Genomic DNA, 25208 nt, shown 5'->3' on the forward strand with positions numbered 1-25208 from the left:
AAGGAATTGTTCTCTCAGAGACTGTGCTAACTCCTTTGACAGCTTGCACCATTCGTGCAGCTTCAGGGTTTAAAATCAGACTTTAAAAGATGGAAGAGCAGGGTAGATTGTAACCTAGTCTGATCTCCTTCCCCCCTCCCCCCAACTCTGGAGGGCCAGGGATTTGGATGGTGCAGAGAACACCCCAAGTTAGTTCTTCCATTCTCTTGGTCAGTATCTAGTTATAATGATGTAGGGTGTAACTTCTCTTAGTTTTTTGCTATGCTGTCAGCTCCTGCTTAAATCCCTTTGTTTCTTCTCTTGCAGGTCACTTCACCTGGGAAAAATACCTGAAAGAGACATGTGCCATCCCAGCTCCAGCCCATTGCTTCAAGCAGGTAATTGGTGGTGTAGTGTTAGGAGAGCAACAAAGGGAATGGATAAATCCAGATTCTAGTTCAGAGCAAACCTTGGAATAGAAAAAGCGAACACTGGGCAGGAATGTGTGTATGATGAAGCAAAGATAGAATAGATACATTTAGACAAGCCATATATGTTACCGAACAATCCAGGGGAGTAACTCTCAGATATGCATAAATAGGAATATTAGAGCATCTCTTTGTCCTTGCAAGACTCGCATGATGAAGGGAAATGTGTAGATTGGATCATTAGTCAGTGCGAACTATGATTTAAGTTTCACTGGATCCACACTAGTAAAATGAATGTCCTGCCCACTTCTCTTCTATGTTTTCCAATTATTGGTGAGCCAAATAGTGATTTCTAAGGCATTGGGCATTTGGTCAAATTGCTGGAGCTGCTACCATAATTTTTAGACCAGCTGATACAAAGGTCAATGAATAAACTAATAAAATGACAGTGGGTCAGGATTAAGGGACCTGGGCTTTGGTATAGGCTAAGGAGAGCATAGGGCTGGAATATCAGAGAAGATGCAAATCAGAATTAAGAGTTCAGGTAACTGTGTATGTAGTTTCAGGTTTGGTCTGTACTGTGGTTGGCTTGGGCTAGTGCTCTGAGCTGCTCACTTACAGGCTTAAAATGTGTTTTAATATGGTAGGGTGTTTTTTTATTGAAAGAGACTGTGTATGGGAGTGGTTAGATAACCGCTTCTGTGTAAGCTGGGTGAGTGGTGCTGATGGAATGAAGCCCAGGAGAAAAATCTGACCCAGGATGTCTAGGTGAAGCCTATGTTAAAAGGCTGTATTGTGGATGGCAGGGCGTCAGGGCCTTGGCTCACTGAGCTTGCTTTGCTTTCTTCTGCAGTGCCTGCTTCAACATTGGGCTTGGAGGACACTTTCTAGCTTCAGTTGCCCAAAGAAGTGCTGAAGCAGGTAGTGCTTGTGCCATAGGAAGGAAATGGCACATGTTGGAACTCCTGGCTCTCACTGGATCCTTGTTCTTTTCCTTGTAGTCATATACTCCACCCACTAATGAATTCAAGATCAGCATGAAACTAGAAGCCCAGGACCCTAGGAATACCACCTCCACCTGCATTGCTACTGTGGTGGGTCTGACAGGTGCACGCCTCCGCTTGCGTCTTGATGGCAGTGATAACAAGAATGACTTCTGGCGCCTGGTGGATTCTGCTGAAATTCAGCCCATAGGGAACTGTGAGAAGAATGGAGGGATGCTGCAACCCCCATTGGGTGAGTCTAAATTCTCACTTACCCAGTAGAAACCAGCTACCATGCCATGTCAGAAAACCTAGTATCCTTTGCTTTCCCAGCAGAGTATGAACTCTGCTTCCCTAATAGGGCAATCTGCACTGCAGAGTTAACTTGGATTCTCAACTAGATATAACCTTTAACTTGGCTTTGATCCACATACACATGCTCCTTTTGTCTAAGTGCAGTATGCACATTCAGGCAAACTGGCCCAGCCTGAATGCCCTTTATGGTGAGAATAGAGGCTTACCTATTTTTTTGTGTAGACACAGACTAAATCATTAAAATGTTACTAGTCCTTCAGTGTTTTTCACAAATCCTTCCTTTGTGTCCTGAAGGACAGGAATGTTTTTCAGCAATTCACTGAGGAAAGAACATAGAGAAGCTCACTTTACTGTGGCACAAAGAGTCATAAGATAGGTCCCCAGAAGTCCTGGTGACATGCAGATGGGTGAAGCACCATTTTGAACACAGTAATTAGGGTAGAGCTTTTGGCCATGCACCCGTGATCTAGGATAATCTAGGTATTTAGATTCAATGGTTGTCCAAATTAACTTTGCAGTGAAGACATACCCACAATCCCAGAGCCTGCAGGACAACGTAAGGACCACACTGTTCTAGAACCGGTCTGAGCATCAGCCACTGCTTTTGGCTTAGAGCATCACTCCCACCAGCCATCATTTATTTGCCAGGCCCTCTCAAACACAGTACACTTTTCTTATCCTATAAGACAGTCTCTCTCATATCCATTACATCAGAAGACTGGAAATGATACATAGAGTGGATTCCTAGGATCTTTAAATTGTAATGCAGACCATAAACAAGGAGAATTGGTAACATTGAGGTGTTTAGCTTAGTCATTACTAACTCTGGCAATCATTGGTAAATTTAGTTAAGCCAAAATAAATTATTTTCCTTTGTTACCCAGTTATATTTGTGGCCACCCACTATCAGTCAACAGGAAGACTTGGTTAACAAGTGTAGGCATTAGTAGAGAACCAGTTAGATGAGTTTTATATAGCTTACTTGTCTTCATTAGAGGTTCATTTTGCCCAGTTTGGGCAAGAGGCCATTTGACAGAGGAAAAAAATGTGAAAAGGCTCTTGTTGATTTAAAGCCTTATCTTGAATGAGCATGACATTCACGACATTGCATCTCTGATTTATTAAAACTCTGTTTAGCTTTAGCTATCTTTAGATATTTAAATTCCCCCATTTTTTAATCTCCCGGGTAAACACTATTTTTCTTTTTACCACTGATCAAATGGGGTCCTGGTGAGCTGAATTGATGCATATTCAATCCAGATTAAACAGCTATCTGAACCTCATGCTTTCATTCAGGTGACAGTTCTCTTGGAGTTTTGGAGGTGTCTTTATTAAGCACCCATCCCAGTTTGTATATTCTGGTAGGGACCAGGCTGAGTTGTAACAACAGAAGAAAGACTTGCACATGAGACCTTTGAAGGGGATACAATTTATCTCTAAGGATGCAGTCAGACATAGCGCTTGAATTGTTCTAAGAATGTCGCTGGAGCTGGTTTACCATTGCCGTGGGTCACAGGTGTCTGCACAGACGATGCAAAGGGTTCTAACTAGAACAGTCACCTTTTAGGCATTGTGGTACCATTGATCTGCTACCAGGGGGTGGAAGGGAGTACATGGTTCACTTACAATTTTCTGCTCCCCCTCTCACTGACATTGAGTTCAGTAAAGATGCATTCCTGTGCTTTACTGAGATCTGTGTGGTGGAGCCTTGACTGGGAGTGTCTAGGGGGGGGTGGGGGGGGGCTGCCTAGACCTCTGCATCTGGGTTCCATGTGGGTCTGGATATTTCAGAGCTGTCTGTTTTGTGGCTTTTAAAGAGAACTTTTCCTCCCAGCTGCTCATCAATTTACTTCAATTCCTAGAAAGTGACCAGGATTTGGTGAATGTCAGGCAGATTTGATGGTGGAGAGGTAGCCAAGCAAGGTGGAGAGGGGCTGCCTGGACCCCTGCTTCTGTGTCCCTGGAGCTGGTCAGTTTTCTTTTATTGGTGGCAGTGGAGTCTTTTGGCAGTCCCTTGGAGTCTCGATCCCCCAGGCACACAGAACCATGGGTCCAGGTGGACCCCTGCCTCCCCTGCCTGGCCATCTTCCAGCCCGAATAAGCCTGGCATGCATGGAACCCTGGTCAGTTGGCACCGCAGAAGGAAATTGAATAGCTCTTTAAAAGTCATGGAGAACTGCTTCCAAGGCTCCCAGCTAAGGACACTGCATATAGGCCATAGAAGTTGAGGCAGTAGAGTTCTGGCTGCATACCAGAGTAGCCAATTGCTTGTGACTGTTGGAGTGAGAGTGGTGCAGGTGGGAAGCCTGCAGGACCAACCAGACAGTAGTCATTGAAAGTTTGGTGACTGCACATAACATTGAACCAGTTCACAGACAGCCCGTTCAAAATAATACTTGTTTATCCAGGTATACTTTTGAAATGGTTCAGGAAGTTTAAACTGTTCAAAACTGGTTTTTACATCTCAGTGCTTGCAGTTTAAACCACAATTAAACCAGTCTAAGAGTTATGTTTGTCTGCACTTCAAGCATCCTTTGGGAGGTGTCAAGTGGATGTCCAGCCTGGAGTGTCAATAAATGTGACATGGGAATAGATTCAATGAAAAGTAAGCTTGTCTGGGAAGGTGAAAGCTGCATGCCGTCATATGGGATGCTGACACACTTTATTTTTTTAGTGCTACAAAGATCTTATTTATCACAGGTTTCCCATTTTTTTTAGTGTGACAGACTGACTGTGTGGCTACAGGCTTTTTGCCATGTTAAAACAGCAGATAAAGTGCAACAAATTTAATGCATGTCAGAGCCTGTGAGTTTTTTAAATTCATATTGCTGATAGTGGGAAGCACCATGACTGAGGGTTTCTAGGGTTGATTACATCTGCTGAGCATTTGGCCCTGTGAGTCTGTATCCAATTTACTACAGAAGACTGATGTGAGAAATCTCTCTCCTCCCTTGGTAACAGCCGCCATCTCCCATTCTTCTCAGCTGTAAAGATTAAAAAAAAAAATACCCAACCAAGGAAACAAAAAAACACCTAGGGAGTGTGACCTTCCGCCTGCCTCTGATGAACCCAGAATGAGCCGACTTCAGAGATCCTAGTATGTAAGAAATAAGATTGTTTTGGCTGTTAAAAGCCAGTCTTGAGCTTTGTATCCAGGTGGAAGCTGTATTGGTCTAGAGAAAAAAGCAAGGGCTCATGGACAGAGGTGATACCTTTTATTAGACTAACAAGATTATTGCAAATAATATCTTTAATTGCAAGCTTTGGGGCATAAACACCCTTCATCAGGCACTGGAGAAAAGATTGTAAAAGTTTTCCTGGGTCAGAATGAAAGTTCATATTTCATAGGATTTCACAGAGGAATCAATAGATGGAAAACTTGAGCTTTGGTGCATACAGCCTTTATCTAATGTGAGGTTTGCAGCTATACTTTGCCTGATTTGGCTGGACCTCGTGCATCCTATTGCCTTATTTCCAGTTGGCCACAGCTGCTAAGATCTACTTGGTGAGACTGGCCTTTTAAATACTTTATTCCATTTATTTAAAAAAAATTGGGTTCTGGCCTCCATAGATTTTTCTGCCAGAGACAAATTCGACATATCTGGCCTAGTGTACTTCTTCACTCTTCCTATATTTCCCCCTAGCAGGAGAGAGGAACCTATTACATCTGTTAACATCTGATCACATTTTTTTTTAATTGGGTATCAAATAGTGTCCATAAAATCTGCTGTTATCAGAAACAGTAGTCAGTTCTGTATGAGACTTTTCCCAGTGGATGCTGATCCATCTCTTGTGTATGAATTTTACCCTTAAAACTCTCAGGGTATAAGCAAACATAACAACCATATGGCTATCAAAATACACTGATACACACTTATGACAAAACTGTTTCCTCTTTGTGATTTTGTAACAATGCAAGTGTAGCAAAACTGCTCCAGCTTTAACCCTCCTTCATTCTTATCTCACCTGTATTGCTACAGGATGTTAAGGGTGTAAGGGTTAGCATGTAACAGTTGCTCTAATGTCACTGAAATGGTGCACCCCCCCTCCACCCCGCCACACCTTTTTTAAGCAGCTACAAATTGTACCTTTGTGTTCATACCCTTAGATTCCTATTTTAAAAAGTAGTGTGTTTTTTGTTGGCTATCAGAGGGGACAATAACTAATCAAGTTAGAGCTGGAGTTCATCTTCAGTTGTTCCATGGGAGTTAAAACTGTGTGAAAGTGTTTACTGTGACTGATCTGGTTATCCTTGTCACCTTTCCTGGAGGCAAGGCTGGGAACAGGTGCTAGCAACTCGATTCATTCCATTATTTCTTGATGTCTCAGTGCAAGTCAAGTAACTACAAATCTTTGGCTTCCATTCCTTTTCCTTCCTTCTTCCCTCCCTCCTTCCCTTCCTCAGTTTGTCAGATCCTGACATGAGTATGTGGATACATTTCTCACTCAGTATTTTCCATGTATTCTGAAGCTCAGTAGTCAGCTCTTGCTTTTTCATTGTTTGAACAGAAAAGTCCTCCTGCCAGGCTTGTTTTCCTTCCTTGGGTATCCTTTTCCTAAGCCACTTGCCCAGCTAGTTTTGGTGTTTACAGGCTCTTCTTGGGGACACGTGGATAAAATACTAGGCTTGATTCAGCTTGTTGCAGTTGCTCTGATGCTCAGGTCCTGTCATCTCTGGCAAGTTTTGCCCTCAATATAGCTCTGTGGGTAGCTGTAGGTGTCAATTCAGTACCAGGGTTAACTTCAAAACTATAAATATTGAAAGCTTGTTAAAACTAAGTAACAAGAAAAGGTTCCTTTGGGACTAAGGTTCCATACTTCTGAGCTGTGGGCCTTGCAAAGCAACTAATTTATATTATCTGGACATATTTTATGGTTGTTACCTGAGGTCTGCACCAGTGGCTTCCCACCTTGCTCCAAGTGAGCAACCACCCAAATGGACTAGCGGATGGATACCCCCTTTAAGCCATATTTTGCTATGGTTTCCTCTACCAGTTCATTTTTTTTCTCCTCTTTCTATCTGGGCTCTTGTCTTTCTGGAGGTAGTATCACAAACCTCTTAAAAAAGCAAGTCTTCCTAGTTCTCTTGTCTTGTCTCCTTTGTCATGGTGTCTGGAGCAAGTGAGGAAGAAAGCTGCTCATCTTAATATTCATAGTTATGTTGCATTTTCTTACTTGCTGTTAGTTTGGGTACAGAGGAACATCCATAAGTAATCCACAGAAACCTGCTTTATCCCTACCATCAGTTCTGTAACCTAAGCCACTCTCCAGAAGTCCCTGTCTGGTACTACTGTAGGCACTCCCTTACTAAGGTGCTCAGCAAAGTATCGGTATCATCTACTGTTGCTGTCTTGCTCCTTTCCCAGCACAGTTCCTATCTGTTCCTGTTTCTTCAGCTTACCTGCCTGCTGCTTACATCAAGAAGGCTGCTGGCCATCCAAAAGTTGTTTGAGATGGCCCTCTTGGAGGGAAGGTGGCAGGTAAAACATGGACTTAACCCTGCCTTCATTGATTGATGCCCCCTATGTACCAGTTTGACTGTTGTGTGCAAATACTAATTCCCTGCAAAGTTCTTTGCCAGCAGAGCTGAGGCAGGAGCTTTGATTAGGATATGCTAAATCACAGTCAAATGTGCATGTCTGTTTATTTCTGACTGCCAGCCAGCCTTTTGTAGTAAGAGTCTCACAGTTGGATTTTCCTAGGGAGTCATTCCTAGCTCTCACATGTTCTGATAAAGTGTTGAATCAGATTGCAATAAATTCTGTGTGTAATTTAATCTGAGGAGGGGCCTGGGGTACACTGGAAAACCACAAGTGTTCATCATTTGCACTGTGGTAGCACCTAAGTCTAGAAATGAGTTTGAGATTGGCCATTAGTTATCTTTGGAGTGCCAGCTGAAAAGGCCAGGAAGTTGAAGAGACAAATGGGAAGAGGTAGCATGGGACATTACAGAACCCAGTGTCTGAGTAAGGGAAAGCATGCACTAGGGGAACCGACCTTTTTAGCAGGCATAGCACAAATTAACCCCATACCCTCCCCAAGTGCCACTCTGATGGTGTTCCCTGCTTGAGCTGCTGCTCTGTATTCTGATTCCTGTCCCATGCTCCCTGTCTGATCTCCTCTGTTTTCTGCCCCCTGCCCTATCTCCCACTGCGTAGCCTGCCTATCTCTGGTCTGGCGCGTGCTACACAGAGGCTACACACACGTGCTGCTGGTTGGCCATCTCTGGTGTAGGACATCCTAGACCTACCCTCCAGAATGTCTGAGATTCCACCTAACTTGGTGGAATTTGCTAGGTGGAATATCTACAAATTTGCTAAGTGTGCACTTGATACCATTGTCCAAGTCATTAATGAAGATATTGAACAATACCAGACCCAAGACAGACCCCTGGGAAGCCCCACTTGATGCCTCCTCCCAACTAAACATTGAGCCAGTGTTGACTATTTTGGAGCACAGTGATCCAACAAGCTATGTATCCACCTTGCAGTCTGTATTGTTCATTGTAAATGAGAATGGTGCGGGGGACAATTTCAGAAGCTTTGCTAAAGTCATGGTACATTACATCCACTGCTCTCCCCCATCCATGGAACCTGTCACCTCTATAGAAAGGAATCAGGTTGGTCAGAAATGCCTTGCCCTTGGTAAATCCATATTGGCTGTTTCTGATGACTTTGTTGTTCTCTAGGTGCTACAAAACAGATTATTTTAGGACCTGTTCCATGATCTTTTGAGGTATTGAGGTCAGACTGACAGGTCTGTAATTCCCCAGAGCCTCCTCCTTCGCTTTCTTAAGGAGGGGCACTATATTTGCCCGTTTTTAGTCATTTGGGACCTTACCTGACCTCTAAGAGTTGTCAAAGAGAATAGCCAGTGGTGCTCCAATCACCTCGGCCAACTCCTTCCATACACTAAGGTACATCCTATCCAGCCCTGCCAACTTCAAAACATCCAGTTTCTGTAAGTAATTCCTAATCCTTTCTTCCACATCTTGAAAGCATCTGCCTTATCTAAGTAATTTCTAACCTGCTGTGCCACTACTCTACACTTTTTGACTTCTTCCCATAGGCTATCCAGCTGTACTTGTCATCTGGTAGCTCTCACTATTTGTGAAAACTGAAGTAAAAAAGGCATTATATATTTCAGTCTTTGCATCATCTGTAGCTAGATTGTCTTGTGCATTCAAGCGAACTTCGGGTTTTTTGGCCGTCCTCTTACTCTACATACTTGTAAAATCACTTTTTGTTGCCTTTCATATCCCTTGCCAGTTGCATCTCAAATCATGCTTTGGTGTTCCTAATTTTCAACCTGCACAGCTGTGCAATACTCTTTTACTAGTCCCTAGTACTATGACAAAGTTTCGATTTTGTTTCAGTATATTGAAACGATTTCTGTCAAGCCAGGCTGATCTTCTGTGGCATTTCCTGTTCTTCTGTTGCATCAGGATAGCTTGCTCCTGGACCTTTAAAAGGCCCTCTCTTAAAGTACAGCCACCTCTCCTACACTCCTTTTACCTTCAGACTTGCCTCCTAGGAGATCCTGCCAGTCAGTTCCCTGAGTTTGTTGAAGTCTGCTTTTCTGAAGTCTAGTTGGGCCTCTCTACCATCTGTATCAAAAAGTTATCCCCAAGATGCAGCACAAATTTTCTGGACTGCTTGTGCAATGTTGTGTTTCCCTCCCAGAAGATGCCCTGATAATTAAAATTACCCATCCAGGTCCTGCTATTTGGAAGCTTATTTCAGTTGTTTAAAGAAGGCTTTATCCTACTCCTCCTCCTGGTTTGGGAGGCTTGTAGCAGATTTTCACTATGATTTTCACCTCTTTCACCAGGAGAATACCCTGCTGCTCTCCCCTCTAACCTTTATCCAGAGGCTTTGAGCAGGTCTACCTTCTGCTTCATACTGCACCTCAGATGGCATGTACATCTCCCTTATATGTAGGGCAACACCACCTTTTTCCCTTGCCTATTCATCTTGAACAAGTTATACCCATCTAGGACTCTGTTCCAGTCATATGAGCTATCCTATCCCATCTCTGTAATTTCAATTGCAATATAATTCCTTGCTTGTACTAGGACCTCTTATTCTTCATGTTTGTTCCTTATGCTTCTCCCACTAGCACATAAGCATTTCAGGTGTCTAACTGATTAATTGTCTTTTCTTCTCCCTGAGAACATTGCTAAGGTTCTGCTATTACCACCACCCCTTACTAATATTTTCCCAGGTCTCCTCACTCATTACTTACCCCTGGGCTTTTTTTTCCCCAATAAACCTAATTTAAATCCTCTTCCACATGTTGATCTCCAGGATGTGCCTGCTTCTAGCCAGGCCTTTGCCCTTGATTGGAAGGATCAATGAGAGCATCACCTGGGCCCCTGCACCTTCACACTTTGACCCAGAGCCATGTGGTCACTTTTGATCTGCTGAAGGTCGCCCCTGGTGTAGTATCTTCAGTGCCTGCATGGATGACCAGCATGGGATAATAGTCAGAGGGCCAGATGAGTCTTGGTAACCTTTCCATGACATCTTGGATGTGGACTCCTGGCAGGCAGAAGACTTTCCAAGCCAGCAGATCTGGCTGGCAGCTGGATACCTCTGTGCCCTGCAGGAGGGAGTTCCCAAACACTACCACTCACCGCTTCCTTTGGCACCCATCAATTCTCCTAGGGGTGAATGGCTTGGCTTCTCCTGCCACTGAAGTACATTTTTTTTTCATCTGATGCCAGGGATTCATACCTGTTTTCCAGCTAGACAGCCACAGATTCAGAAGAGAAATGCAGTCTGTTACCAGAGGTGACAAGCTGCCAGCTTCCACCTTCCTGAGTATTTGTCGTCTTGTCTTCCAATGCTTTCTCTGGCTGTTCCTCTTCCATGATGTGGGAGGTCTCTTTGTGTGTTCAGTCAGTGAAAGTTTCCTGCTCCCAGATGCTTCTGAACCTATCCATCTGCTCTTGCAGCTCCCTTACTTGATTCCTGTGAGAAACCACCATGAGGCACCTCTTACATCAGGGGCGAGCAATTATTTCAGGCAGGGGGCTGCTTACTGAGTTTTGGCAAGCCATTAAGGGCCGCATGACAGGCAGCCAGGGGCAGATAAATATTAATTTTCTAAATTTTTTAGGCAGCTGGACAGAATGGCTTGGCGGGCCGCATTTTGCCCACCCCTGTCTTGCATCACAAGCACTCCTCCACCTGGCTGTCCCTGGCAGGAGCACACAGGCTGCAGTCTCTGCAAAGCCAGACCAGAACCTGGGTGGAAACCTTGGTGGTCAGTGGTCATGCTTGGACAGAGCCTCTACAGATACAGGCAGAGGATGAAATGGTTGTAGCAGAAACTTTGACGTTGCAACATCTGCCATCCATCCTGTTGATTCTCCTGCTAGCTCCTTCTTTCTCTTTCACTTGTACTCCTGAAAAATTCCCTCTTCTTTCTTTAGCTGCTTCCACTCAGCAAGCTTGTAAGTAAGAAAGTGTCCAGGCAAACTCACCAGTGAGCTCCCTACTCAAACTCCTGTTTCCTTGCCTGTTCACTAGTCCTGGTGTTGGTGGCTGCTGCATATTGCTGGGTTCTTTTTGGCCTAGCCTTTCTGCCCTACCTCCTTGTTCACACTGCAGTTAGCTGAGCCCTGGCTTAGCAGTTGAGAGCCTCTGCTTAGTCCTGCAATCAACCCTGCAAAATGTCTCCCAAACTGAAGCTACACCACAAAACACAAACCAGGCAGACCTTCCCACTCAGACCCTCTCACCAGGCAGCCACAGCTTCCTGCTCCCTTCCCAAGCAGGACTCCCATTCAGATTCCCCAGTTTGCTGGGCTGTTCACTGGTCCTGGTGTCACTGGCTCCTGTGTCCATCAAGGGTCAAGAACATTATGTGCAGTGCTGCCTGTTCCAAAGGGACCTGCAGCCTTTAATGGTTTCCACCTGTGCTTCCTGTTCTACAGGCTTTCGGCTGAATGCCTCCTCTTGGCCCATGTTCCTCCTGAAGACTCTGAATGGGGCGGAGATGGCTCCAGTCCGGATTTTTCACAAGGTATCATATTGTGTGTGGAGGGCCATCCTTGCAGTTTGTGGTGTTCTTGCTACAGGGCAGTGAAGTCAGCTCTGTTCTCTAAGCTTAGGAACTTAGTCTACAAAAAGATGTTGCATGTGTCCAGGGTAAATCATTTTGTCCGAGGACAGTGCATTCATTCAGACATTCATGTCTGTTGTCCTGGAGTAATCCTAAAAAGGTTCACAGGATAAGAAGTATTAATGTTTTTTCATGGGTTATTCAAAATGCACCTGAATTGTTATCCCAGGATTGTAATCATTGAATCAATGGCAGAAAGTCAGCAGTGCATTCAGCTACTCCCTAAATCCTGATTAGAAGGACAGTGTGTGTACATGCCAATCTTGGGATATTTCTGTTTCTAGACACAATTTCTATTTCTAGAGAAACACAGGCACAACTTATCCAGAGACAAATGTCTTATAGTCTTGAGCAAGGAAAAAGTTGGCATCTAGCCTTGTTACAGTGCTGTTATACTAGGGCAGAGCAGTCCACTTTGCTGCCTTGTCATTGCAGATAGGATGGGGATGCAGACTGTGACCTGCAGAGGTAGAGTTCTCAAAGTATGAGAAACTTGCTACTCTTTTACTCAGGCTGCGGGTGCCATTTGAAGTTAGGATAGGCAATATAAGCTATTTCTCTTTGCCAGTAGGATTCTATAAACTGTTGTAATGCAGTAGAAAAAGGGAAGAGTGCATATCACTTCAAGTGCTCCCAGTCACAACCCTGGGAACATATCTTAGCTTGTATCCTCAGCTGAGAATTGCACCATTTAGTACAGTAGTGGTTGAAGCAGCATTTTCTGATTGGAAAGGACCTGGAGAAATCATCCCTGGATATGTTGGATGGTACCATTTGATTTCAGCTTCATTAGATTATTAGATAAATTACTGCTTTGTCAGGGGTATACCTCAATGGTTTGGGGAACTGAGTTCAGAGAGATGCTTTGCCCCATGCCCTCCTCTGGGTGGTTGTTCCTTTGAAGGGTACACATCTTCCAGTCAGGCAATTTGGAATGAGGTTTTTTTGCTTCATTATCCCATTTCCTTTCCTTGTGCTTCTCTTCTGCTACAGCATTCACTGGAGAGTGAAGCTGAAGATTTGGTGAGGCAGCCTGCCCCATTCAGCCTCTCATCTGAAACTTTTCCCTCCAAGTCGTGGTATATCTGAGCTTTTAATACAGTTAGTATGGAGCTGGGTTGTTACCCTGGGTAGAAGATGGAAAGCCTCCCTTTCCACTGGCCTGCCACTGGAGTTGTTTGAGCAGTATAAAAAGCCACAGGCCAGATTGAAGAGATGCTTTTTATCTTGAGTATTTCCCCTGTCTACAAGTTACTACAACCTTGGGATGTAGTACTCCTGACTAGGCAACCTGCCTCACTAAGTAGTGAACAGTCATATCCTTTCTGGCTCACACCCACTGAGTTCAGTCTCAATAATTCTTCCCTTTAAGACTGCCTAGGGAGGATGGACTGGTTGGAGATAACGGAGTATGAGCACTGCATGTGTATCACAGACCTCTGTTCCTTGGAGCTCCAGCTCTTTTTCCCATAGCACACTATTCCCGGAAGAAACTGTCGCAGGGTAGCCATATTGAGTTATAGTACTGGTTGTATTTGGTCCAGCATCCTACATATAAAAGGGATATAGGGAGGAGCAGGAGCCAGTGATCTTTACTTCCACTGGAATCTCGAGTCCCAAGGACAGTAGATACAAAATGTCAGTATGTAGAAGCCTTACCTGTGCTCCTAAGTGGCACATACTTAAACCTGGGGTTAGATCCAGCCTTTAGCACAAGAAAAAAGCACCACTTCCACTCATTTACATGGGCCTATCTCAACTGCATCTAGGACCAGCTGTTTTGATGATACGGGGGGCATAATCCAAATAGTGACATGAACTGCATCCTTTTTGATCGCATTTTTTTGAACCCTCTCTTGTAGGAACCACCATCTCCGTCACAGAACTTCTTCAAGATGGGCATGAAGTTAGAGGCAGTGGACAGAAAGAACCCTCACTTCATCTGTCCAGCCACCATTGGGGAGGTGAGAGGTTCTGAGGTCCTCATAACGTTTGATGGCTGGAGAGGTGCTTTTGATTACTGGTGCCGCTATGACTCCCGGGACATCTTTCCTGTAGGCTGGTGCTCACTGACAGGAGACAACCTACAGCCTCCTGGAACTAAAGGTGAGAGTCACATCATAGTCCAGACCTGTTCTTTTTCTGTCCAAACTGAGCAAGAAGCAACAAAACAGGTGGGAATTGACATCTTGGACTGCCAGATTCTGTTCTTGCTCTGGTATGGATTCTGTGTGTGCCTGGAATTATCATTGCCCCTCCCTATTCCTCAGATTCCCCATCCTGCAGTGGGAGATAGTGATAATTGCTTGTCATAGTTTGCTCAGAAATACTTGATGAAAAAGGTCCGAATATAATTTTCTCCTTTAGGTAGGAGATTATTAGTAGTATAAATATTTAAGATTTTATTACCAGTAAAAATAGCATGAGGGAAGAGACCCTGAATTCATGTGTGTTTGTAGGTAACAGCTATTTCTGGAATGGGGGTAGAGTGAGGGGAGGGGGAAATGATATGGCTAGGCTGAATAAGATTACTCATCTCTTTCCTTTCCACATGTTTCTTCAGCACCTGCTGTGCATCTCCAAACAGCACAGGTTCCTATCCAAATCAAAGAGGCTGGCCCTGTTGGGAATATATAAGAGGGATTAAAGCGACAAGGGTCAGGAAACAGGATTTTCTTTTATTTAAAGGACTTTGCTTCCTGGAGAAGACCATTCTTATTCAGGGCCTCGGCACATAACACATTTCCACTGAGTAATTTACATCTTTTTTTTTATCCTAATGTCAGTTATGCTAGGATCTGAAGTAGGCAACCAACCAGATTCCCTAGGTAGAGGAACATAGTATTATAGGTAGGGGTCTACACAACTTGAGGCAGTGGCCAGCCGATTTCATGGGCAGATTGTGGTGCCAGCCGCCACTTTCATGGTCTTATCATGGTGGGGCCCCCATGCTTCTGATTGGCTAAGGGGCTCTGGTGGCCCAGCCCTCTCCCCCCCACTGATTGATGGAGAGGGCTGTCCATCAGATGATCCCACCCATAGTGGGTTGAACTATCAGTGTTGTCTGCATCATGTTTCAAAAAGGTCATTTACACTAATGTGAATGTGTCATTTGTCTAGAGCCTCAGGTGAGGGGTTGCATCTGCTTCTGTACAACTGGCTTGCTACAGGTTTGGCTTCTGTGAACCTCCACCTCTTAGAGGGTTTCCTAGTGCTTAGAAGCTACATGTTGGCTGTTGAGGGTCTGTCATGCCTGTATGCTGCCCTATAACTGATACTGTCCTAAAGAATTGTGTGTGTAGGGGCTAAGATTTATTTAGGAAAGGCCTCTTTTTGACCAAACGCTTCGGAACTACTTGTGCTTCTGGAGGTTGCTGTGCTGCAGAACCAATAGGCTGCTCCTCTAGTTTCCTTCTTCCTATCTGTGACCTAAAAAATTAAGATACTCCTTTGAATGAAGCCTGTCTTATTCAGAGGCTTCAGAATTAGATGTTCCTCCCAGATATCAGTAATCTGAAATTATTCTCTTTACCATGGAATGAGCCCATGTATGAGCTCCCCTTAGATTTGGAAGACCCATCTGGCTGATGGAAACTGAAAAAGTTCATTTTGAATCTCTGCTTTGAGTGCAGGTGACCTCAATGTCCCTAGCATCCTCCACTCTTCCTGCTGTTTTTTGTGTTTTGCATGCTGTCTACCCCTAAGCTATCAGAGAGGCTTTTACTTCGCAGCCAGTGCTTCAACTGTGTAGCAGGAGGTGCCCTGCATTTCCCAGGCTTTTTGAGATCTGAGCTTGTCTGGCTTCACAGCATTTCACTAGTACAGCACAAATGGCTAAAATCCTTCTAGATGTTGGCTGGAGACCTTTTGGTTCCTTATTGGTTCCTTTTATTTAGGCTAGCAGAGCTTTGAGAAGGGCAAAAGATTTCAGGTGCAGTGGGAGCTGGTTCTGTAGCAGGAAAGGGAACTTCTTCTCTGAGCTGTAATTGTTAGCCTGGGGACAAGATCTCTCCCTTCATACTTCTCTGTGCTGTAAACTGTGGGAGAGAGTGGGCCTGCAAATCGGAGAAGCATCCAAAAATAACACCTGCTCTAAGAAAACTGTCAGTTTTGAACAGGCCCAGGACAGATGCTGGTTGGTAGGTATCAGTGACAGACTTTTCTTCTTACCTTTGCCTCAGTAGGACCTAGCATTGGAAAGTAGTAACAAAATGTTCCCACAGCCCCAGGATGGTGTGCTTCTGGATGTGAGCTGTACATAGCACTGGCCTAGGTGGGGCCATTTGGCAGTAGTCAATCCCAAATTGCTCATGGAAGGGAGCTTGTAGGGCAATTCTGGTGGATGTGGTATTTCTGTAGAGAGGCTACAATCGTATTCAACCCCTCCCTTGAGTAAAGTTTCTGCTGTTTTTAACCTAGTTTTCCAGCATGAGGGAGAGGAAACTGAGGCACACTGAGGTAATATGATCTCTCCCAAGTAGACTGGCTCAGGATTCTCTTTTGAGTATTTTGCTTATCTCTTTGCAGCAATATTTTCCTTACCTAGGAAAGAAGGAAGAGTCCTTGTCATGAGTTTTCCATTCCTTTGGCTTTACTCCAGTAAGGGGAAGTCCCTAAGAACCGTTTCCTTCTAACATTAAATCTTTTACCCCATCCCTTCACTGGCGACGTGTAGGGAATGCACATGGGTGGCATCTGTGGGTGGTTGCCGACTTCTGGTCTGTACTTGCCACCACATCCAGCCGCATTGGCAGTGTCTGCTGGAGATCCCCAGTTACTGCCACCGTGCTCCTGCTGCTGCCAGCTCCTCCGTGCCCCCCCAGCCGCCAGGGGCACACGTTGTTCATGCATCCTTTCATTACTAAACCAGAGCTTCGGAAAGGAAGGGATGAATCTGTGCATCACTGTTCAATAGGGCTATGTGAAGCTTCTGCCACCAATTCGATTCAGAGGAGATTTGGCCTGATTTGGTGGCTGAATCACCGAATCCGAATCAAATCAGGAAACCCATTAATAGGTTCAAATCGAATCTGAAGCCTCTGAATTGGTTCGGAGAGATTCGGTGATTCGGGTTAGCTGAGGAGAGGCAGGCACAGCCAGGCAGCCGCAGGTTCTCCCACGGCTCCTCCGGCTGTGCCTGCCTCTCTCCAGGTTGGGGGGGAGGCGTGGGAGAAGCCCTTATGGTTGCCCTGCCCGGACCCATCCCCCACCTGGCCCAGCCGGCACTTTGAAGAAGAAAAAAAAAAGCCCCACTGTGGGGGCTCTGGGGCCTCCGGGTGGAGCCCCCTCACGCAGCCCCCGCACCCTGATCACCCCACCCTACTCCCTCTGCCTGACCCCAGCAGTCCGGGAATCAAAAGAAAAAACAACCCCCCCCCACACACACACTCATCGGCTGTAGCAGGGGCTGTGGGGCTACGTGACAGAGCCCCTCCACTCCCTATGGCTGCCCTGCCTGGCTCCAGCATCCCAGCAATTGGGGTGGGGGGGAAGCCCCTCGCTCACCAGCTCTGGGAGCGGGGATCAGGGCCTCTGAGGGCTTGTGGCAGAGTCCATCTGTCGTGCCCCGCCCCCCCCCCCCCCCTCCATGGGCAATGAGGACCATTTCTGTGTCTGGCACCTGTGCAGCAGCTGCCCCACAGCCCTGATACAGCATGGCTTGGCAGGGTGCCGCGCGCTGTCTGGGAGCTGGGGCAGCTCCACCTGTCAGCTGGAGCCCAGCATTGCTTAGTCCCAGTGGCCCCAGCTCGCAGATAGTGTGCAGTGCCCTGCTGAGCCATACTGCACCCAGGCCATGGGGTAGCTGCCGCATGGGTGCCAGGCAGGGGGGGAGAGGGTTGATTACCACTTCCCCCCACTGCCCCATGGTGCGTGGGGGAGCTCCACCACAAGCCCTTAGAGGCCCCAGTCGCCTCTGTCAGAGCCAGTGGTTCCAGGGGTTTGTTTTTTTCAGTTGTCGGGGCTGGGCTGGGCTGGGCTGGGCAGCCATCAGGGGTGAGGCGGGGGGGAGAAGATCAAGGAGCAGGGCCTGTGCGGGGTGGCTCTGCCACGTGGCCCCAGAGCCCCTGCTACAGCAGGGGGGTGGTTTTTGATTCCCAGACTGCTGGGACCAGGCCAGGGGTGGGGAAGGGGGCTCTGCCAGGAGGCACGGGATCTGTGATTAGGGCATGGGATCTGTGCGAGGGATCTCTGCTGCAGCCAGTGAGTGTGGGGATGTTTTATTTTTTAAGTGCTGGGAGGCTGGGGCCAGGCGGGGGATGGGGTAGGGCAGGGCAGCCATAGGGGTTTCTCCCTTTTCTCCCTCCGCCTGGGGAGTAGGCACAGCCGGAGGAGCCATGGGAGAACCTGCAGACAGTGATTCGAATCACCAAATCAAATAATGGGCCTCTGAATTGACCAAATCTGAATATGAATCAAATACTTCCCTATTTGCACAGGCCTACTGTTCACAAGTAGGCCTTAGGAGCTATCTGACAGAAGCTCTAAGCACTTACTTCTCTCCTTGCTGTACCAATAGCTTCTTCGTTTACACTTCCAGCTGCTTATATTTCTTGGGCGGACTGAGGGACTGAGCTGGAGTCCCAGGCACAGGATTCCATTTCTTTTGGGAGTATTTACTCCTGGAATTTACTGATGCTCCCAAAGGAGATGGAGACCTGTGAAGTGGGTCCAATAAAGCTGGCAAGCTCCCAAGAGCAAGGACTACATCTTCTTTCCCAGTATTAAGCACAGCTTTGGAAGACAGTCGCTCCATCTCCAATCTCTCGGTTCTAATCCTCAAAGGGAACTTACAAAACACCTTTCATAGATGAGCCTACGAACTTCACTTCATAAATCTACTAGATACAAAAAATCATGGACTCAGTATAGATGTATTTTTGACACATTGCAACCTGTCTGATATTTGATTCATCAGGTACTTGCCACACCTGACCTTTTACACTCATTCCTTGGAGTCTTAGAACAGCAGACTTATTATGCCTGAAGGAGGGTGTTTGTGCCTGAAAGCTTCCTAAGAACTTTTTTCCAGCTACTCATTTGGCCTGATAAGAGATATCACATCTACTCAACCTTGCCTGACTGAAGTGGTCAATTTGCTTTTTTGGTGCTATGGAAGTTATTCAAAGGGTTACTAATAAAACCAATGCAATGGCTTTGTAAGGCAGAATAACCTACAAAGTGATCTCATGCTAAAGGATAACAAAACTTCAAAAGAGGCATGTTTGTTTAATGCTGATAACCTAATTCAAGTCCAACCTATCCCTTATGATGATTGCCAGTGAAGTGGAGGAAAGCAAAATTATTCTTAGTCGTATGGCTAAACTGATTGGCTACAGCAGGCATCAGTGACCCACTTTGACGAGGTTTGGCTGTAGACTCTGGAAGCGGGTGAAGGTTGTATAGTTACTGACTGGCCAATTATCTGACAGGAGAACTTTTAAGAGGGTGGTGTATGTCTGTCAGGACTGGAGAAGAAAGTCAAACAATGAGGAGAAGCAAGTTTGCTGCTTGGTTGGTAATTACATTGCCACAGACACACCCTCCGTGCTATGACCTACTTAGGGAGAGCCAAGCAAGTGTTCTACAGCTAGATGACTGTCAGTTCTCTCCTGAAAAAATGAAGCTTAGAGCTGTTTTTATCACCCCAAGTGAAATAAGGCTCTAGGTGGGTTTACATATGTGGGTCTGTTCACCCAGTGCTCCTTCTTGGACCTATAGGGAAGATCTGTGTTGAGATAATCTTTATGATCTGCCTTCTGTATTTATTTGATCTGTGTATTGGGTTATTTAGTGTTGGGACTGTTGGCAGGGGAGACCCACTTTCTTCTTTTAAAACTTGTTGTAGTGTTTAGTCTCAACAGCTCTTTCTCTCCCTCTATTCTGTCCATTTTAAAAATTGCAGAACCTGGTACTGCTGTAGTTAGGGCAGACAGGACACATGAATGTCCCTTGAAATTGGACAGTGAGCAAGCTGTCATTCCCAGTGCAGGCCACTGGTGCGGAAACTACTGAGCTGTACTTGTTTTGTACCCATGAGAGGGGCTTATCTGTGAAGTCCTTCTGTGTCCTTCTCAGTCATTTCTACTCTTCACATTTTGTGCATTCTGACCAAATGTGTACGTGGGGTGAACTGTGTGTGACGCTGTACTGCCAGGATAGGTGAACTTGTCCACTGCCTGAAGAGTTTGGCCATTCATTGTGATGGTAGGCTCATGTATCTCATTTAATACACTCATGCACAGTTCACATCAATGTTGAAACCAATTCCAGAATTGCCAAAGCAAGTGTGACCTTTGGCAGACTGTACGAATTAGAGTGCAGCAATAAATATTTTTTGGACTGATACCGATGGCCAATTATTAATGAGCCATATTGGCTGATTGTCAATATGCAGCCCGGCAGCTTGGAGAGTAGCGTCCAGCTGGTAAGTCTGTTGTGGGGAATGAAGGGGTGTGGAGGGGACAGATTGAGGCCCCTGCCATGAGGGAGGGAGTGGGGCAGGGGCAGGTGCTGCCCAGCCAGGACAGAACTGTGTGGGTCATCCAGGGGGTGTGGGGAGAGGGGAGGGGATCCTGCTGCTGTGTGCACCCCTAGGGGAGCAATGCGGGGCATGTGACCCCTGGATCTGTGCATGAGGCAAGGACAGGTTGCTGCTGCGGGCTGGGGCTTAGGGCAGCCCCGGGCTCTTCCTGGCAGGAGGTTTGGGCCAGGGCTGTGCTTGGGGGAGGAAGCCACGGGATGGACTATGGCCACCCCTGTAGTTGCCGTGGCCACCCTCTCAATGCTGCCACTGCTTGCCCTGAGCGCAGCCCCTGCCCAACCCTCCCCGCTGGGAAGAGCCCCCGGGCAAGTTGCATTGCTCCATCCCATGACCTGCCCTGGCTGAGTAGCGCTTGCCCCTGCCGCATCCTCGCTCCCTCCCTCAGCTCAGGAGGCTTGATTTGCCCTGCTCTCCTCCCGCCCCTTCCCTCCTAACAGATTTATGAGCCAGATACTGCTCTCCAAGCTGCTGGGCTGGCTGCATGCATAGTGTGGCAGCGCGCCTGCACGCAGCATTTATCAGCAATGTGATTGGCCGCATCGGCCAAAAAAAGCCAATTGCTGATGATGTCAATTTTCCTTTTATCAGTGCCGATACAATATGGACCAATGTATGAGTGCATCTCTAGTACAAATGTGTGGAAACACAGAGGCATTAGTCAACAAATAAAACTGAGGATCTACAAAGCCATTGTGTTGCCAGTCCTGATGTATGCATGTGATACCTGGATGGTGTACAGATGCCATGCTATGAAGCTGAACCATTTTCACATGGGCGGTCTGAGGAAGTTGATGAGGATAAAATGGCAAGGCAAGATCCCAGACACAGTTCTCACATGGGCAGGCATTCCAAGCATCCACTCTGTTTATAAAATCACACATGAGAGAGGCAGGCCATGTCACCAGCATGTCAGATGAGCGATTGCCAAACAAGATCTTATCCGGCAAGCTAAAAAAGGGAAAGCATTCTCAGGGAGGCCAGAACAAACATTGCAAGGACTCCCACAAGTCATCCTTGAAATGTTTCAACATTTACCCAAAGTCTTGGGAAGATATTGCTTATGATAATTCCACCTGGTGAAGCCTCATCCATAGCAGAGCTACAGTCTGTGAGCAGAAAAGAATTGCGAGGCAGAGCAGAAGCACAAACAGTGTAAATCTCACAACAGCATCATGTCCGCTGTTGATAAAGCAACCCAAAGCGACATCGCTTGCTCAGTGTGCCACAGGCTGTTTAAAGTACAAATTGGCCTCATCGGTCACTCACATGCTCTCAGAAACCAAACCAACCAGTGATGTCATGGTCATCTTCAAATTCAAAGAACGAACAACAACAACATGGGATAGATGAATAGATACTACTCATATGGCCAGGTTAGGCATATGTCTCTCTGCACATCTCACTTATTCCATATATATTCATGTCGTTTGTCCTTGGATCTTAGTTACATCATATATGATCAGCCAACTGTTACCTATAGCTGTGTATTACAGCATCAACAGCATGTCATTCATTTTAAAGCATAGTCTCAGAATGATTTTTCAGAGCTGTCTGTGCTGATTGTCAACTGTTTGTTGTACCTTTCAATTTACATGAATATGGCATCTTTAAAGAAACAGTTTAGATGCATCTGCTTATGCAAACCCTGCCTTGGAGATCCTGTGAAACTACAGGGACTCCACAGCCGCTGAATGGACTATCTTTCTTCAAGGAAGTGGTTAAGTACTCGGGAACTTTTCATCTGCATCGTAACAGAGCAGACAAAGCTTTGGCAGTCTCTGCGTTTGTTTTCATAGATTCATAGACGTTAGGGTCGGAAGGGACCTCAACAAATCATCGAGTCCGACCCCCTGCATAGGCAGGAAAGAGTTCTGGGTCTAGATGACCCCAGCTAGATGGTTATCTAACCTCCTCTTGAAGACCCCCAGGGTAGGGGAGAGCACCACCTCCCTTGGGAGCCCGTTCCAGACCCTGGCCACTCGAACTGTGAAGAAGTTCCTCCTAATGTCCAATCTAAATCTGCTCTCTGCTAGCTTGTGGCCATTATTTCTTGTAACCCCCGGGGGCGCCTTGGTGAATAAAAACTCACCAATTCCCTTCTGTGCCTCCGTGATGAACTTATAGGCAGCCACAAGGTCGCCTCTCAACCTTCTCTTGCGGAGGCTGGAAAGGTCCAGTTTCTCTAGTCTCTCGTCGTAGGGCTTGATCTGCAGGCCCTTAACCATACGAGTGGCCCTTCTCTGGACCCTCTCCAGGTTATCCGCATCCCACTTGAATTGCGGCGCCCAGAATTGCACGCAGTACTCCAACTGCGGTCTGACCAGCGCCCGATAGAGGGGAAGTATCACCTCCTTGGACCTATTCGTCATGCATCTGCTGATGCACAATAAAGTGCCATTGGCTTTTCTGATGGCTTCGTCACATTGCCGACTCATGTTCATCTTGGAGTCCACTAGGACTCCAAGATCCCTTTCCACTTCCATGCCACCCAGCAGGTCATTCCCTAGGCTGTAGGTGTGCTGGACATTTTTCCTCCCTAGGTGCAGCACTTTGCATTTCTCCTTGTTGAACTGCATTCTGTTGTTTTCTGCCCACTTGTCTAACCTGTCCAGGTCTGCTTGCAGCTGTTCCCTGCCCTCCGGCATGTCCACTTCTCCCCATAGCTTTGTGTCACCTACAAACTTGGACAGAGTACATTTCACTCCCTCGTCCAAGTCACTGATGAAGACATTGAAGAGTACCGGTCCAAGGACCGAGCCCTGCGGGACCCCACTGCCCACACCCTTCCAGGTCGAAACCGACCCATCCACCACGACTCTCTGGGTGCGACCCTCCAGCCAATTTGCCACCCACCGGACTGTGTAGTCATCCAAGTCACAGCCTCTGTTGTAGGGGAAGTAATAGCCACCCCTTTATTTAAAGCTGCTTACACGTTTTTAAATAAGACATTTTCTGAATGTTTATCAAAAAGTTCTTGAGCCTCCATAACCACTGAATAAGGCAGAGAGCCTAAAAGAGCAGTATTGAGTGATCATATAATTAAAGATTAGTTCACAATGCCTCTGTCCAATGGGGCTGAAATAAAGTATCATGGGAAACCTAGACCAAACTCCTATTCTGAACAACTGCTACTTTGGCTAGGTTAGGATCCTCAGAACTAATCAGGTCTTGTGCCTGTATTAGTAGGAGGGATATGCAAGAGAATTCATCCATCCCCTAGAAGTCTGTGGAATGTGAAGCTGCTGACGTATTATGGCAGAAGTTGGAAGCAGGTTCGCAACCTTGAATTCAGTGTTCTTGAGAGGTATCTTCCAGGTTCAACTTCTGACTGCACCTGAAATAGAGCAATTTGAATAGTGATGTCCACCCTAAAGACACCAGCACCCCCTACACAATTTCCAGGGGATATGCCCATTACAATAAATGTAAATTGTAGTTAAGGAAGAACTTTTATCAGGACATGGGATGAAGGGTTATGGATTGGGAGAGAGAAGTTGAATAAAAGAGCCCATGGGCTGCTTCTCCACAATCAACCTCTGGGTAAGTTTTCAATTGTTGAACTGCGTTCCTGAATCTTCTGTTGATGGTGATGTAATCAATTTGGTTTCTAATGTTTTCTCCAGGACTTTTCCATGTATACCTTCTTCTCGGACGGTGTTCAAACCATGTGTTTGTAATGACTTCATCATTTGTAACACACCAATCAGTCCATCTGTCTCCTCTTTTATTTTTCTCACCAAGTCCATGAAGTCCAACAATATTATCCACTCGTTTATAACCAACTTTTGCATGTAGATCTCTCATCGCTATGACCACTTATTGAGGGTTGCATTGCTTTTTTGTTTTATCAAGGTCTTCATAGAGACGATCAATGTCCCTACTTTGAGCAGTTGGTGCATAAATTTGTATTATTGCAACGTTCAAAGATTTAGCCCTTATTTTCACAAGCAACACTATCAGATATTGCCCAAAAAACATGCAAATATTTTGAGGTTTCTTCATCCAAAATCAACCCAACTCCTTTTTTGTGCAGCTGACCTCCTGAATAGATTATCTTCACATCTTCTGAAACAATGATTCTAGCCTCTCTCCAACGTGTTTCACACAGACCTAGAATATTGATCTTAATCTCTTCATTTCATGCTTGACATTGTCCAGTTGCCCAATTTGCTGTTGAGCCCTCACACTTCATGTTGCCACTTTTACTGCTCTCTTCTGTGTGTGCACAGTAGCATGCTGATAGTCAGGAGTCACCTGTCATACATGACTATCCTTACCGGGCAAGGTGTCCTCGTCTTTTCTGTCAAGGACCCCCTTCACACCCATGTGTGATTTTTCTTAAATTCTTGAAAGACTAAGGATTTTCGTAAATTTTTGAAATACCATGGACTGTGGAAGTGATCATGTAGTTGTAGTATGCACCATCAAGATAAGGTTGAGAAAACTTAAGAAATCAAGAGCAACAAAGAAGCTTGATTACTCAATTCTAATGGAAAAAGATATGATTAAAGACAGGTGCACAGTTGCAGTCAAAAATGGTTTTCAAGAACTGGAAGATGAAGGAAATATGTCAAACTGAGAAATTTTCAAAGAGGCACTGGTTGAAACAGCCAAGGAGGTTATTCCATCAAAAGTAAGGCAAAAGAAACAGAAATGAATGACTGAAGAAATCCTTGAACTTATGGAAGAAAGAAGAAAAATGAAAACCCATAGCATGGAAGAGTATAAGAAACTGGACAAAAGAATTTGATCAAGGTGCAATGAAGAGAAGGAAAAATGATTTAATGAAAAATGTACAGAGATAGAAAAACAAAAGGATAAAAATGTTTTATG

General features: G+C 45.7%; 1 protein-coding gene across 9 annotated transcripts in view; it reads left to right on the forward strand.

The window, feature by feature from the left end:
- Nucleotides 1-25208, forward strand: part of SCMH1 (Scm polycomb group protein homolog 1) — a 149957-nt gene that overhangs the window by 50339 nt on the left and 74410 nt on the right. For 8 of the 9 annotated variants that reach the window (XM_019489037.2, XM_006259451.4, XM_019489050.2 and 5 more), the window contains 4 exons: nt 307-377; nt 1409-1643; nt 11646-11734; nt 13696-13939. In XM_019489037.2, the coding sequence (XP_019344582.1) occupies nt 307-377; nt 1409-1643; nt 11646-11734; nt 13696-13939 (639 nt within the window). Of the gene's footprint in view, nt 1-306; nt 378-1408; nt 1644-11645; nt 11735-13695; nt 13940-25208 lie in introns of those variants that run through there. The other variant, XM_059729654.1, reaches the window with a different exon arrangement.

Source organism: Alligator mississippiensis, chromosome 6, assembly GCF_030867095.1.
Source record: "Alligator mississippiensis isolate rAllMis1 chromosome 6, rAllMis1, whole genome shotgun sequence".
NCBI classification, from domain to species: Eukaryota; Metazoa; Chordata; order Crocodylia; family Alligatoridae; genus Alligator; species Alligator mississippiensis.